Source organism: Anguilla rostrata, chromosome 18 (assembly GCF_018555375.3).
Source record: "Anguilla rostrata isolate EN2019 chromosome 18, ASM1855537v3, whole genome shotgun sequence".
NCBI lineage: Eukaryota > Metazoa > Chordata > Actinopteri > Anguilliformes > Anguillidae > Anguilla > Anguilla rostrata.
This window is the reverse complement of record NC_057950.1, coordinates 16792286-16809605: the sequence shown is the minus strand read 5'-3', so window position 1 is coordinate 16809605 and position 17320 is coordinate 16792286. Positions and strand designations below refer to the sequence as shown.

Sequence of the window (17320 nt, the reverse complement as noted above, 5' to 3'; positions counted from 1 at the left end):
CCCCCCCCCCGTGAACATCTCTGTGAATCTGTGGACCGTGCAAACTGGCGGGATATTGACTGTCTCTGGACCCGATACTCAGATACACCCCAGGGAACCTCAGGGGGTGGGGGGGGGAGGGAGGGGGGCAGGGCAGGTGACCACAGGGGTCGTGCAGCTGGACCTTGTTTACACTGTACTGTCGAGCGGATCATAGAGAGACAGACGCCGTTCTCTGGTCAGCGTCTTGCCAGACCTGCTCTGGCCTGACACCTCACACCTCGCTTCTGAGACAGGAAGATATCGGCTACGTTAGGCGCCCTTTCCTCAGACCGGTCAAACAGGACCGAACCTCTCCGTATCAACTGGTATAGAATAAGGAAGGAAGAAAGGAGTTATAAAATAACCACCTTAACTCATGCTCAAGTTCAGTTTCTCTCTATATACTTAAGGAAACCTTCACAGAATTAGCAGTAGCTACCTCTTCCCAATTTCTCTCTCTCACCCATTACAGGCATTTAGCAGACCCTCGTATACAGGGCAACTTACAAAACATTTTACATGTGTATCCATTTATAAAGCTGGATATATACTGAAGCAATTTCAGTTAAGTACCTTGCTCAGGGGTACAACGGCAGTGTCCTACCCGGGAATCGAACCTTTGGGTTGAAAGCCCAGTTCCTTACCCACTGTGCTACACAGCCGCCCTCTCCCTCTTTCTCTACCGCAGTCTCTCTCTCTGTCCTAGCAGCCTAGCAATAACCTAGCAGCCATGTGTCTGGCAGGTGACGAGTTATGACGCGATAACTGAGAGCAGGCGAGACGATCATTTCCTGCACCTCCCCGTGGCAACAGTCCTCACAGACGTCTCAGCTGGACCCACCAGCGCATGTGTAAAAAGAAAACAGTTCTGAAACGCCGTTAAAAGCACAACAGGGTTTTTATCATGAGCAGGACAGGCGAGGGAGAAGCAATGAGAATTTAAAAATGTTTTTACCTCACACATCAAAATAACCAAGCAATTAAAGCACAATACTGCTAAACAACATCAACAGAGTTTTACAGTTACAGACAGGGTAGTGTTCCGGTTTCCAACTCTGTCCTCGTAACAGTACTGTCGTTATCCACAGCAAGCCCTTTGCGCTAGGCTTCTGTGTCTCGTATTGGTTTGTGTTTATGGCACCATTAGATATCATAATGGAATTATGCTTTTGCAGCACCAGCATTAATAAGCCTGGATGGGCCCCTTCAAACATTTCAATTCAAAAGAATCCTGAGAAGCGAACGCCCGAAACGCAGATTATCCAGGGGATTATTCACAGGACGATCTGCGCTTACCTAACCATCACAAACCAATGACGGAAGCCCCAATTTGCATAGCGCTCCTCCCGTTTCCCTGCGACTCAAAGAGCTCTCAGGTCGGATTAAGGTTAAAGAAAAACGGGAACGTGGAAGAGTTGCAAATAGCTGTGAAAGAGGGAGCGAGGCGGGGCTGGGGACCCTGGGCGGGTATCCGTGTGGATAAGGAAGCGGGGGGCGGGGCTAAGCTGGAGAGCCGTGACCGCGCGAAACATGCCGCTCCCTCGGGGGCTGGAGGGGTGCGGGTGGGGGGTGGGGGGTCCTGTTAATATCAGGGAGGGCTTTTCAGCACCATTAAACCCTCCTCCCCTGTAACGGCCCTGACCTGGCCTCTGATCCTGCACACACACACACACACACACACTCATTCACCAGAGAAATTTCCTCCAGGAAATGAGTGGTTAATGGACCTGACCCTCCCCAATTTCCTGCCCGGATTAATTTATCCACCCAGCACTCAATTACACAGAGCCAGATACCCCAAAACACACTCACACACCATCTCTCTCACTCTCTCTCACGCACACACACACACACACACACACACACACACACACATGAAACCTGCATGTGCATCTCAGGAACCACACACACTCTCACACTAATGATTTTAGAGCCGTGATATACATGACATTTTGGATCATTTACTTTTAAAAATCTTTTCTCATTTATCAGAACACATTGTTTTGGTGGTCATATTATTTTGTAAAAACAGATTGATGATTACACATGTTCCACTCACATTGCAATGGAAATTAAACATGGCTTGTTTACTTCCTGTAAAAAAATATTTGTGAAAGATTATCTGTAACTGGGCATCATTTTTATACCACTAATTCTGATTTCAGACATTTTTATTAGCACCAGTTACAATGAAACATTAATAATATGACATTAATATTTTAAGATTTAATAAACTAACAAATATATATTTACGGCAAGCCTTCCAGCAGAGCAGTGATTGGACAAACCGTAAAGCAGTCCAAACCTTTCGTCAGCGAATTTTAATATTCATTAATAGGTCATTTATTAAAATGGCTTCTTCATGACTCCTGAGGAAGAGGAGTGATGGACGACTGGAGAGGATTAACATCAGAATAAAGCGGCCATCAGGGGTCTGAGGAGGGAGACTTTGTCCAAATTAATTAGGGGAAGTACAACAGCAGCATAAATCACCAGCTCGGGGGAGCGGGGGCTGGATGATGTGCGGACATCAGAAGTGGGGGCAGTGGAGACACGATGGCCCGTCGCTGGTCTGGCCTCCTCCTCACCGTCAGCTTGATTACTTTCTGGTATTTGACATAATTGATTTAATAACGAGGACTGCGGCTCAATACTTGGCTAGAAACGGTTGGGGCGGGGCTACCTGTTGACGGGCGGGCGATGCCGCAAAGAACTCCTCTGCTGCTTTCCCAGCAGTCTCCACGCAGACACCTGACTAGACCACAACACGAAAGAAACACGATCGGAGAAAGAGCAGCGAGAAGCAGTCAGAGGTGCACGGACCAAGGCAGACACAGGATTCCTACCTTCTGTTTACTGAAACACAGTGCTGTATCAGAACAACACGGGGTTTGAAAAAACTACCACCGTGCAAAAAGCATCACCGCCACGGTTTCTACGTAAATCCAGTGATTTTCTCCGCATTCGCTACAGGGAAAATGTTTTTCTGCTGAACTAATGCAGCTGTGCGTTAAATACAAAACTTTTTGAGAGCCGTAGCCAGACGGAGGGTCAGAGGTGGAGCCTCACCTCTCAGTAAAAGTTTGTGTTTTGCGGAGCGGAGGCCTGCCTTTGACGCTTTGGAACAACGTTGGCGGCTCTCTTCCCGTCGGCGGCGGAGCAGAGGCTCTTAAACGGCGCTTCCTGTGACAGACGCTGCTCTCAGGGCCCGTCTTTCAGCAGCGCTAACGGGCTGCAGCGTTATTTGAGCCATAGCTGTCCCTTTGAGAAGCAAAGTGGCTGTTGCCGAAGCTCTTAAACGTGTTTCAAAGTGACGGCTAAATTGTCTCTCGGGCGGGGGAGCGGGGGGGACGATTGGCCCTGTTTAAAGCCTTTTAGACATTCCTGCATCGATGTCATACCTGCTTCCATGACTAACTGCACTCCAGAACGCACCTTGGAAGCTCTGAGAACAAAGCACCAGAAACACACTGTGTACTTCAGAACACAGAATAACACGCATTAACTGTGTACATTATAACACACCAGCACCAAAGGTAAAACCTCAAACCTAAGAGCAACAGAACAGATCAATGATTAATGCACACGCAGCACTTCAGAACATAGTGTAAAGCAAAGACAACGCTTCAGAGAGTAACGCAAATGCAACACTCAAGAACATCCTCAAGAAACACTATCTGCAAGAAACATCACCGATGACCACGCAGTACGACAAGCATCACGCAGACGCATGCACGCACGCACGCACCTGCGGACCACATATAATCATTTTCTGTGGGTGTTTTTCTGGAAAAGGGAGATGAAGGTTGTATTGATCCTCACAAATATAACTAATGAGCAAAACAAACATGATAAATGAGAGAGAGAACAAATGTTAAAGCAATTTTAGATAAAAGCAGTCCGCATCTGACACTATAACGTATAAGTACAAGATAAATGCACTGTGCGGGTGTGGGTATGTGTTTGTGTGTGTGCGCGCGAGTGTGTGTGTGTGTGTGAGTGAGAGCGAGAGAGAGAGGGAAAGAGAAAGTGAGCATAAGAGAGAGATAGAGAGATAGAGAGGGGAAGTTATTGTATATAGACCCACTTCAGATATCAGAGCTGTGTCTGAGGACAGTGCCTGTGCCCTGTTGAACCACAATGGCAGCTCATCCAGCGAGATGCCTGTCCTGTCTCAGACCTGTCAATCAATAGGGTATTCCAAACCTCTTCTCAGAATACACAGCAATGCATCCCCAACCACCATGAACTCAACAGGGCCAGATCCATCACAGGAAATCTGCCTTTAAAAGCAAGGGGTGGTGAAAAATAATGAATCCATCTTTCCACATTTTACATGAAATGAACTTTTTCCACACTGGGCTAAAGCATATTTAGTGTACATTTTCGGCTCTCAGTCTAACAGACAGGCAAGACAGAGAGGTGAACAAGCAGTGGCACACGTTTTTTTTTTTTTTTTTTTAAGTGTCCTTTTTTAACGTTAATAATGTTTTTTTCCTGAGCCAGTAGCCGAGTTGAATGGCACTTAATCCCTTGTTAAGCGGCGCGGGGCAGAAAGCTAACGTGCGGCTGGTGGTCTCCTGTTTTAGGAGCCGTCTGACTGGGCCTGTGTTAATATTACACTGGTAAACAGCGTGCTCATAAATCACAGCAGGGTGGCGAGAGAAGGGCTTTTAAATATGAAGTGACAGTTAAGGAGAGGGGAGGCGTGCAGGCCAGACCTTTGACACCGCGTTCAGTCGGCCTTTTCAAGTGCCCATTAGAAGCAAACAATTATACATCAAGCAGCAGACAAGCAAAGGCCTGGGAATTAGCAGGCCATAAATCTCACGCCTGGCTGAACGGCGAGGGGGGGGGACGCGCCGCACGCTACAGGATGACCACAGTAACCATACCACCCCTGCACCGCTACAAGACACACATGACGATACTACCGCACACGAGAACACACGCCACTGAACCCAGATTACACCCGCCACGAGACACACCCACTAACCAGATCATCCGACACAGGACACACCACCACTGAACCCAGATCTACTACCCCTGCACACAGCGAATCGCCCAGCAAGCTGGAAGCCAGGTCTGGGGTACAAAGTCAGAGACCAACAAAATCACTGCTGCATTCCCACCTTCCTGGACCAGGGACTGCAGTGGATTGGGAGTAGATGTGTGCACACTGCGTACATGCACATGTACACACACACACACGCATACACACACACACACACACACACACATACACACACATACACACACACACACACATACACACACACACACGCACACACACCACACACAACACACCACACACACACATCGCCACACACACACACACACACACACACACACACACCATACACACACACGCATCACACAACACACACACACACACAGCACACACACAGCATACACACGACATACACACACACACACACACAGCAACACACACACCACAGCACACACACACACACACACACACGCATACACACACACACAGCCGCATACACACGCACACAAGCACAGCACACACACACACACAGCGCACATGCAACAGCAGACACATACACAAACACATGCACATGCACACACATGCAGACACACACACACACGCGCGCATGCACACACGCACACAAGCAAACGCGCGCGCACACACACGCGCGCGCACATGCAAACAAAGGCAGACACAGACACACACACACACATGCACGCACAAGTGCACACACACACGCACACAAATCGTGTTCCCCTGTTCGAGGAGGCACAGCACCTGTGCTATAAACAGGTGTCAGTCTGAGCACACTGCAGGCGGGCTCACACACCTCTGTGCATTCACATCGCTTCTGCTCTCCACTGAGGGAGCCACAGAATACAGGCATTTTAATTGTAATTCCTGCTGTGTGTTTGAGCTCCTTTTATCTGACCCATTTACTGGAGTTCAGTAAAGCTGAAAGAAAATGGTCTAATAAGTGGCTCTAAATATCGTGTCAGCACATTTAAATAAATTAAATTCTTTCTCTCTGTTGTTGCGCTGGGCTTCAGGGGAGACCAAGACGACAGGTGTGTGTGTGTGTGTGTGTGTGTGTGTGTGTGTGTGTGTGTGTGTGTGTGTGTGGGCACGGGTGTGTGGGTATGTGTCTATGTGTGTGCGTGTGGGCATGTGTGTGTTTGCATATGTGCGTGTGAATGCTTGGTTGTGTGTGTGCGTGAGTGCTTGCGTGTGTGTGATTATGTGCATGTGTGTGTGTGTGTGTGGGGAGGGGGCTGTTTGGGGGTGGGGGGTGGAGTGGCCACAGGGTCAGCAGCTCAGATTGAAGCTAATTCAGAGCTGTGCTCCCAGTGACAGTGTGCAGGGCCTCCACAGAGACACATTATTTATGCTTTTCTCCAAGAGGCAATCTGAGAAACCGGGAGTGAGAGAAATGGAGAGCGCTGGAGGGAGGGAAGGAGGGATGGAGGGGGAGGGGGGGGGGGAGATGGAATGAGGGAATGGGGGAGAGAGAGAAGAGAGAGCCAGTCCCTTTCTCTTACTCTCTCTTTTCAACTTATCATTCTATAGACATTACAACACCTCTCTCCCTCCCCAGCGGTGTTGGGAACAGAAGTCTCTCCTTCCCAGAACAAAGCTGAAAAGTTTCCCTTTGATTACAAAATGGACACTCAGAACTCATATCATGGTTTAAGACAGTCACGCCTTTAGCAACACTGCCCATGCAAGACCCTACACTGTAAATCACCAACTTTTTTGGTCAATGGTGTTTTACACAGAGCTCTCCATGCAGGTCTACCATTCTCGAGTAACTCCAACCTAGCCCTCCATGAAGAGTCTGTCCCGAGTCAGAGCCTCTTCCCACCTGCCCACCACAGTTCTCATGTAGCGCACCCATCTCAGCCCAAAACGGGAAGCAACCATCTCTGAGGCACCCAGCCCAGGCCCAGCGATACGTCTGCTATACACCACAGCTTTCAGCTGTACGGTCACAGCAGCACACAACAGCTCAATGATGGAGAAATGCAGAGATAAAGGGATGAAGAGAGAGAAGGGGAGAGAAAAAGAGACAGAGCGCGCTGACTGAATTGCATTGGGGACCTCATGAGAGGTGTCAGTGTTGCTTCCTTTCCCCAACAGTAATCGACATCATTAAAACACATCCCTTCAGAGGTCCTGCTTATTTTTTCCCACTTTCTGAACGGCAGAGGAGTTAATTTGAGCGCAGATCGCGTGCTGTGCTCATCTGTGGCCGTTAAGGCGATAGCCGCGGGCGAGCTCCGCGGAGGTCAATCCCGCACGATCCCGCGCACCCGCGAGGGCTGTAAAGCAGGAGACGGGCTCTGCGCGGACACGGCCGGCCTCCGCCATCACAGGGAGGACAGCGCGCCGTTCGTCTGAACAGGGCAGGCAGATAACTACTCTAATCTGAAGAGGATCCCAAGGTCTCCACTGCAAGATGCAAAGAAGACTACCAAAGAAGACTACTCTGAGGTACAGGCGGAATTGCACTTGCCCTGGAGTAACTGTTCTGGGGATACACATATCAATGACAGACCTACACTAATGAGTTGTGTACATTACATTTTAAAGCCCACTTTTAACTTGTGGTCCTCTGTGTGCATTTTTTAGGCTTTTGTACCGGTAATAAGCCAGGAGTATTCAGGTGAATGTGTTTGGGAAGAGGGGTCGGTATATGTGAATATGCACTAAATAAAAAAAATCTAATCAACCAGCAGAGGTCACTGGTGTGCGAGATGATGTCATCGCAGCTGACTGAAACCCTCGCATCCATGGGCGATGCCAGAGCCAAAAGTGCGTCATCCTGTGGGGCTGCTGGCTGCAGTCAGCACTGGCACAGTCCGGATTCAATACCAGACCATGGAGCCCACCATTCACTAGAACAGTGCTACAACAAATACCAGACCAAGGAGCTCACCATTCACTAGAACAGTGCTACAACAAATACCAGACCAAGGAGCTCACCATTCACTAGAACAGGGTCTTAACGGATACCAGACCATGGAGCCCATCCATTCACTAGAACAGTGCTTTAACAGATACCAGACCATAAAGCCCATTCATTCACTAGAACAATGCCTTAACAGACACCAGACCATAAAGCCCATCCATTCACTAGATGAGTGCCTTAACAGTTACCAGACCAAGAAGCTTTTCAGTTTTCAGACTGTGTGTATGCAAGTCATTCTCTAAGACGCACTGTCGTGTTGTCATTGGAGTGCCTTATTAGCCACAGTAATCTGACACCAACATGAACATTTCAGCTCATTAAAAATCTCAACACAAGACAGAGACTGTGCGTGACTGACTTTGCCATCCACATGGCGTGCAAGTGAATTTCATTTACAAAACTACTGCACTAAGAAACTGCCCTTCCTCACAAGCCTTCACACAAATGTTTAAAAGTGACTGCTGTTTTCCCCATCAGGTTTATGCTTTGTGTGCTTTACCCTTTCACCGTCTTACTAATTTTAGTCTGTAGGCGTACTCCAGGCATGACTGCCAAACATTTTATTCCAAAAGCTGATTTAACTGCAGTCACATCACTCTGGCAAAGTTACTGCAAACTTCAGATCAAAGGCATTTTTTTCAGAACCTTTACTTACGATGCTCATTTCATATACACCTGTTCAATTTCGGTCATGACAAAGCAATAAGACATAAACCACAGAGAGCACATTCCGCTGCATCTGTGAAGGCTGCTCATTCACCCCCCTTCATGTTCAATCTGAGAGATTTGGCACATTCACTGAATGCCTGTCAGCTCTCTCCATACACTCTCTCTCTTTCTCTCTCTCTGCACTTACAGCCAGTCTCACACACACACACACACACACACACACCCTACTGACACATCCACAGCTCCTCACACACAACACACACACAACACACACTCACTGGCACACACTTCACACACACAACCCATCAGCACACACACGCAGTACACACACACACACACACACACACCTCTGTTCTGACCTCTGTCATCTTCACACATACACACACACTCTCTGTCACACATCGTCCACACATCACCACTTTCTGTGCACACACGTCATACCACACACACACACACACACACCTCTACGCACACCACACACAGCACACACACTCTCTTCACTTGTTGCACTACGGTCAGTGTTCTCAACGACCAGGACGAAAATGACATGCTGCATCAATGACAAAGTGCCACAATGTCATTTCCTTCCCTGGCTGTAATGGACTCAGTGTTTCTATCATACACTCCTTCACTGGATACAGACACAGTCAACAGACACGGCAACAGACAGCCTGTACATTGTCTGTGCAGATGCAGTCATCAGACACACCAATAAACAGCCCATACATTGTCTGCGCAGATGCAGTCATTAGACACACCAACAGACAGCCTGGACGTCGTCTGCGCAGATGCTGTCATTAGCCTGGTAGCCTCCTGCACAGACTGTAATCATTAGCCCGGGAGCAGATAAAAACCACGTCTATCCGACAGACAGGGTCTCACTGAATATCCATTTTAATCTGCACACTGTAGAGTGAATACTATTACCAAACCAAAAGGCAGGCATATTCCCCTCTCATCCATGACAATACATTAATCATCTCTCTAATGCTTTATGGAAGCAAACCTTTTTACTTCAAGCAGTGGAGTGTATATTTTCCTTATTCTGTGCTTTCACGGGTAAAGATTAATGCACTCTCTGCTACTGTGATTTGTACAAATGTTGAGGAGATAAAGAATGGACCCCACGCGCAGGATGTTACACACCCCGTCATCTCCAAAATGGTTTGCTTCAAATTCGCTATCGATTTTCATGAAGGGAGAGATATTGATTAGAAGCGAAAAGAGAACCTAAAAGAAGCAAAACATTGAAAAAAAGAGAGTCCTTATGGAAAAACGTATACATTTAATGACAAACACAAGGACTGAGTCAAATCCCCCTTTTCACAGAGAAGCGGAGAGAGGAACTTAACAGCACCAACCGCGGGCAGCTCTCGCACAAACTGGGAAGAGCAACACCGTTTCCCTCTGCAAATTGCTCACTGGCCTGCAGATCCAGCAGAGGTTTGGTGATTACACGTTCCAGAAGACATCTGCAAGCTGTAAACAAACCGATTACACACTGCACTGAAAGCAGGGAGGCGGCAGCCGGCCCGGCTCCTCCGTACCGCGCGCGCCCAGACGCAGGCACGGCGCTCTGATTTATCCTCGCAGAAATTACACCTGCCGCCCAACGCCGGCTTCGCCGCCTTTCAGAATCTGACAGTTTTCAATTACGTCTCATAAGCAATCTTGTGAAATGTGATTCTGTCAGCATCCTGCGCTGGCATCGAGATGGAGGCTCGATCAATCGCCCGCTTTCTTTTTCTCTCTCTTTCCCGTTTCGTCCTGCCAAATTTCGAGCCAAAAGACGACCCGAGTTGAGCTGAAAAGGACTGAAGCAGGCTATAATTGAGCTGTACTGGGCTGAAGAAAGCTGTAATTGGGCTGTGCAGGGCTGAAGCAGGCTGTACTTGGGCTGTACTGGGCTGAAGCAGGCTTTAACAGGGCTGTACTGGGCTGAAGCAGGCTGTACTTGGGCTGTACTGGGCTGTACTGGGCTGAAGCAGGCTGTACTTGGGCTGTATTGGGCTGAAGCAGGCTAGGCTAAGTGAAATCTGAAGCTAAACTCAGGGATCAAAAGTCGACAGTTTGAAAAGTCAAAGAGTACAGTAGAGATGACAGACACACAAAAGACAGCATATGAACTGCACAGTGCACACACATGACCCCACAGTAGTGCTACAGAGGCCCTACACTCGACTCCACAGGTCAAATGAAAAAGACTGGCAAATTAGTCTGAGAAATGAAATGAAACACAAAGCCTCTGGCCTACATGCTCATTACAGCATTGTGAGAGACTGCATGCTGAAATACAATATAGCTGCAAAATCCAATTACTTTTCTAGCCTTATCTGCAAAAACAGTAATAAGACCACAGACACATACAGCACCTTTGATGGGATCATTTTCTCAAAAGCCAATCAAGACAGTTCACCTTCACAATATGAGAACATAGATATATATATATGTATGCACACATACATATACACATACATACACACACGCGCACGCATGCACACACAATACGACCAAAAGTATCTGGACACCCCTTGGGATGGGGCTGTTTTTTCATGGTTTGGGCTCGGCCCCTTAGTTCCAGTGAAGGCAGATCTTAACGCCATAGCACACTATCACAGTCTAGACAATTTTGTGATTCCCCAGCAGTTCAGGGAAGGCCCCTTCAAGAATGCTATATATGTGACCCATAGACCCATTTAATACCCATCATCAGATGCTGGGTATTAAATCAAATCCAAATCAATTGTATTTGTAAAGTGCTTTTTACAGAGAACTGTCAAAAAGATGCTTTACAGAGCAGGACATCTTCCATGGTGATGTTCTGCCAGGCCTGCACTGCAGCCAACGTCGGCTCCAGTTTGTTTTTGGAGTGTTTGGTCTTCAGTCTAGTCAACAGCAAGTGAAGCCCATTCAATTGGGTTCAGGTTGTGTGGATCTTTGGCCAGTCAAGAAGATTCCACTGTTTGGCTGTGAAAAACTGGTTGGTGCTTAAGCAGTATGTCTGGGCTCATTGTCCTACCGCATGGTGAAGCGCCATCCAATGGGTTTTGAGGCATTTTTTTGCATCTGAGCAGATAAGATGTTTCTGTAGACAGCCATCCAGTCACATCATCGGTGAAGACAAGTGACCCAGTCATACATGCCCAAAATGAGGGGGGAGGATGCTTTGGAATATGAGCAATTCCTTTCTTTTTAGCAAACTCTAACCTGGCCGCATCTATGCCTACATCCTGCTGAGTGTTCATGATCTGTTCAACAACTTAGGTTGAAAATGAAAGTATGCTTCAGTCATTCATTACAGTAGTGTTCCGGGGTCGACAAGTTTGTTTGCTATTACTGAGCTCGCCAGAGCCCATCTTGCACCCAAATAATGTATTAAACAGTTGATTTTGACACAAGCAAGGTTTCAGCTATGTTTCTGATTGATTTATTCTGTTTTGATTTATTCTGTTTTTATCATGCAGCTTCATGATGGCCTGTTTTACTGGCACTGACACTTATTTGGTCCTCATGTTGAAAGACAACAACCAAAGGCTCAGACTGTAAATTCCACTAGAATCAACTCAAGACCTTCTGTGAGCTTTCTTGTGCAGGAACTAATGATGCAAAGAGACAGAGCTGGTCAAGAAACAGCGGATCAACTAACTGTCCCATTACTTTTGCTCCCATAAAATGGGCGTACAATGTATATTCCTACATGTATCACCCATTATGAATACCCTCAAATTAAAGCTGACAGTCAGCACTTTAACCTCGCATTCATTGTTCTGTTTCAAATCCAATGTGCTGGAACACAGAGCCAAAATAACAAAACATTTTCCACTGTACAAATGCTTACACACTGGACCCTATATTGCACTCTCATATTGTGAGGGTGAACAGTCATGATCGGTAAATAGTTAGCGTAATTTTCCTCCCCTGTCAGAGTGATACAGTGATAACCCTGTTCCCTTAGTTTCTGGTCTGAACAGAAGCCTTTCTCCACCTGCCTGAGGCAGAACAACACTTGAAATGTTTGATATGATAACTCCTGATACTTTGGACCTAAACAGAAAAGAAAAACCATTCTGGATGTTTTTTTTTCAGTCAGAAACTATATGAAGGTTCTATTGAACCGTGTGAAAACAATCGAAAACTTTTCTGATTTCTGATTAAAATGCACTCTTAAAAAAGAAAAATGCTCAATTTTGTTTTCAGCCTAATGGTGGCACAGCAATGGCCCCTGTCAGTGTAACAGATGACTTAGCAATGGAAGTGGATTGGACTCAAGCCTGAATTTAGGTCCAGAATGTGAGTGCAGGGTTTCGATACCTTTGATCACTCCATGTTAATCCATTTGTTTAAAAACATGGGGGATGGGGGGCGGCCGTTGGTAATGTGTAAAAAACTTATTCGGTTCCAATCTTTCACGCAGTCTGATTTCAGACTTGACAGGTGTGTGTTACCTTCTCTGCAAAGTTCTTGCGTCGTTCCTCAGGGGAATACTTTGTATTTGTAAAACATCTCCCCGCATACAGCATCCATAAGAAATCATCCACATTCCACTGTAGAGGAGATGGTTTTATCAGTCCGTCAAACCTGGTGACTTACAAGGAGATCACAAAGAGGGATTTAAGAGGCCATACACTAGTTCTAAGACTCGCAAACGCCTGGATGTTAAAAACGAGGATTTCCCCAAGCTCCCTCCGGTTAAATCTGGCCCCAGATGTGATGCAGGGCACTCGCCGACATCCATTCACATCACATACATCAGGCTAAACTTTAAATGCTTACCAGGTAGTAAAAGGAAGTAAAGAAGTCACAGATCTGCACAATGCCACAGATCCACTGGGGCGGTAATGGTCTGAGCTGCAGGTTTGGTGACCTCTCTCTCGTTTATCACAGGAACAGGAAGTTCAGTAATGTTTGTGACCTACGCTCGATGACACAAACAGCTGGAAGCATCACCCATCCCCACCGAGCAGAGACCATGTCAGGAAGAAAAGAAACGCACAAGTCTGCACATTCTTACTCCTTCATTTTTCCACAGGCCCTTTTTGATCTGGAGATGGTCAAAACACCACAATTACGCATTATCAGAAGATTCTTCAAAAGCAATTTCATCGCAGAATGCACAATGAAGGAGCCTTTGTAGTGCGCCCCCCTTCCCCTCCCCCTCCCTCCACCCATCCACCCCCCCAACCCGAGGCTATGAGAGGCCGCAGTCCCGAATCGCACTGTGGCCATCGGTGGGGGCCATGCAAAGGGGCTGCACTCCTAATGTGGGCGTGCCAAAGTTCACACGACTTCACACAGGCTCAACTTCAAAAAATACGGCTGCTTTCTGTTCAGCCAATCCAGGGGGTGGGGGGAGGGTTTAGGTCAGTAAATGTCACTGCGTCCCCTGCCTGCTCGTTTCTCTGAGCCTCACAGTATCCAAAACTCCAAAACACCAACGAATGGCTACATTTCTAATTGGCAGTTTTTTCCCCCGTGTCCTCAAAAAACAAAAATATTCTCACACTAAAACATTTATCACACTGCATTTTTTTTCAAGCTCGACACTGAAGGCATCAACACCTGTGCATTTTGCATGTAAATGTGTTTCTCTTTGGTGAAAAAAATTCTCCTTCGGTAAAAACTGGATTCACTTCCTTTTGATCGAGCGAGCAAGGGCTGCTGGGAAATGCTTGACCAGAGCCTTGAGTATTCATTTTACAAATCTTGGCTTCAATGTGACAATTACTTTCTTTTCTTTCATATTTGTTTTCTCCTATTGCGTGGTCCATTACTTAATTTGGTGTTAAACACGGCATTGTGATTATCATATGCATCATCACACTACAGCAATGAATGAATAATTAAATAATGACATATCATTCATTCAGAGATGAAAGTATTTAACATGAATGATGACAGAGGCAATATGTCCTACTTGCCCTGGGGCTTGACCCCTGTTCCCACAAAGGAAGAAGGTCACTCCCCCTGCCTGTCCCCACTGCCCACACGTCCACGTTCACGACCAGACACCCCCCCACCACCCGCCCGCCCGCCCCCGCCCCTCATCCCCTGGGAAAGGGTATCAGTAAAAGGAGATGAGCTATCGACTCCTCTCCACCCGCACCATTAACAGGGCGGCTTCAATTATTCAGAGAGCCTTGTACTCGCACGCGTCTCCGCTCCGATCCAAGGCAACGCCGCGAGACGGAGACGCGTCGTCGTCGGCGTATCGCGTTTCGCCGGGCGTCGCTTTCACCTCCGTCTGCCGCGCGGCCCAGATTTACGGCGGCGCGAGGCAGATCCATCATGCCCTCATACATTAATTAAAGGCGGGAAAACAGCGCGTCCGCCGCTCCGCCCTTAATGTGCGTCTGCGCGGGAGGCGGCGGGGGACGCTCAGACCGCCCGAGCGCGGGTTTATGAGGCGTGTCTCGGCCGCGCGGCGTCCTGCGCGGCTTTAGGAGATGATTAAACCGGAGGCTCTAATAAACGACCGCGGCCTTCGGAGACGGAAACTGATATAAACCACGCAGGAATTTACCCCTCCGTCCCAGCAGCCAATAACGGACCGCGTGCGCTGGTTTTTCTGATTGGAAAAGCAACGCGCCACAGCGAGCCTTTGAAGATTTGTGTAGAGCGACACTGGAGATAAAATATCCCAGGATGCAGTGCGAGCCACGGCGCGTACACAAAAGAACGCTGGAGGGGTCATTCTTCAGCTGTCCCTCTGACAGACTCATCCATCACGCATTCAACTCTCAGAGCACATCCATATGCTGTGAACCAGCTGCACATCAGACCCTGACATCTGCCAGCGTCAAACAGCTGTCTGGGTCATCAGCACCACCCTCAAAACCCACACACAAGCACAACCATGAGTCACAGCACAGGGAGAGGAGTCTCAGCACAGAGAGAGGAGTCACAGCAGAGAGAGAGGAGTCTCTGCACAGAGAGAGGAGTCTCAGCACAGAGAGAGGAGTCTCTGCACAGAGAGAGGAGTCACAGCATAGAGAGAGGAGTCTCTGCACAGAGAGAGGAGTCACAGCATAGAGAGAGGAGTCTCTGCACAGAGAGAGGAGTCACAGCATAGAGAGAGGAGTCTCTGCACAGAGAGAGGAGTCACAACGCAGGGAGAGAAGTCACAGCACAGGGAGTAGAGTCACAGCGCAGACAGAGGAGTCACAGCACATAGAGGGGGCAAAGTAGACAGAGGAGTCACAGCACAGAGCAGTCAGAATGCAGAGAGAGGAGTCACAGCACAGGGAGAGGAGTCTCAGCACAGGGAGAGGAGTCTCAGCACCGAGAGAGGAGTCACAGCATAGAGAGAGGAGTCTCAGCACAGAGAGAGGAGTCTCAGCACAGAGAGAGGAGTCTCTGCACAGAGAGAGGAGTCACAACGCAGGGAGAGAAGTCACAGCACAGGGAGTAGAGTCACAGCGCAGACAGAGGAGTCACAGCACATAGAGGGGGCAAAGTAGACAGAGGAGTCACAGCACAGAGCAGTCAGAATGCAGAGAGAGGAGTCACAGCGCAGGGAGAGGAATCGCAGCACAGAGAGAATTCTCAATACTTGCACAAAGCATCACTCTGTATGAATACAGCTTTGAAAACCTGACAGTGTGTACTGAAAAAGAGGCGGTGTGAGAGAGCTCTGCACTGCAGTGCCAGCGATGCTGTTGTGCACAGGCACAGCAGGGGAAACACATTAAAGCGACTGCGCTGCTCAGCACTTCTGCAGACTCTCACACTCACAGGGCTCTGTGAGGCAGGAAAGAGCCCCTGAGAGCCGACAGCACCTGCAGCCGCGCGGGGCTTTGCTCAGTGAGCGGGAGCAAGGCGGCCACGCAGGCCAGGGAAAGAAGCCATTTAAACTGCGCGACTCTTCTCATTTAAATAAGCGTCTTAATTAAGATTTAATATAAGCCGCTTCCTCAACAGGAGGCTTCACGTGGTTTCCAAATCCTCCAGGTAAAAGCAGCACAAAGATGTAGCTAATCCCAGGCATGAAGGTTCATTAAGAGCTTCATGCAGACGTAGGGTAGAGTCCACAGACTAGGATTTAAAAAAGTGACTAGAAAGTAATTATTTAGAAAAATATATTGTTCTAAATAATTTTTTTTTTTTTTTTTTTTTGCATCTGCACAAATCTTGAACTACAAATACCAGGTGTGCAAACACTACCTCTGTGCTGAATACACATGGGGGAAAAAAATCACAAGAATCAAAATAGCAAATAGACAACCTTTGTATGAAACTGTAAGCGGACAATAGCTTGAGAGAGGCTACACTGGTGATAACACTTACATGTGATCTTACAGCACCGAATGATTCATTACACAACATTACAAAGGAAGGCTCAGGCCAAGAGTATAACCCGGATGATTCTTAGTCTTTAATTGGAGGTTTTTATCTCTTGCTTCTTAGCGGCTGAGTTATGGAGCGCCGATCCTGCTCTCATACAGACTTTTACAGCTTTCTGCCAGCCCCCACCTCGGCTTTATAAGCCAAAGAAGCACCGCACATTAATCAAAGGTCAGTACTCGCTTTGCTGGGAGCCCAACATTTCCTGCTGAAATAAATGTGCCGGTAACGGCATTAAAAAATGTAAGAGTAACACGTGCGACTGGACGCTCGCGGAGATGAGCTACGCTTCCAAGCCTCCGCAGCCACTGTGTGCTCAGCTGGAGTCG

General features: G+C 47.8%; 1 protein-coding gene across 2 annotated transcripts in view; it reads right to left on the bottom strand.

Annotated features, from left to right (window-relative positions):
- LOC135245161 (attractin-like protein 1) overlaps nucleotides 1-17320 on the bottom strand; it is a 194026-nt gene that overhangs the window by 21286 nt on the left and 155420 nt on the right. Inside the window, exon 29 of one of the 2 annotated variants that reach the window (XM_064318053.1) lies at nucleotides 9917-10130. The exons of the other annotated variant lie outside the window; for it this stretch is intronic. Coding sequence (XP_064174123.1) covers nucleotides 10104-10130 — 27 coding nt within the window. The 3' untranslated portion in view covers nucleotides 9917-10103. Of the gene's footprint in view, nucleotides 1-9916; nucleotides 10131-17320 lie in introns of those variants that run through there. 2 annotated transcript variants of the gene reach the window in all.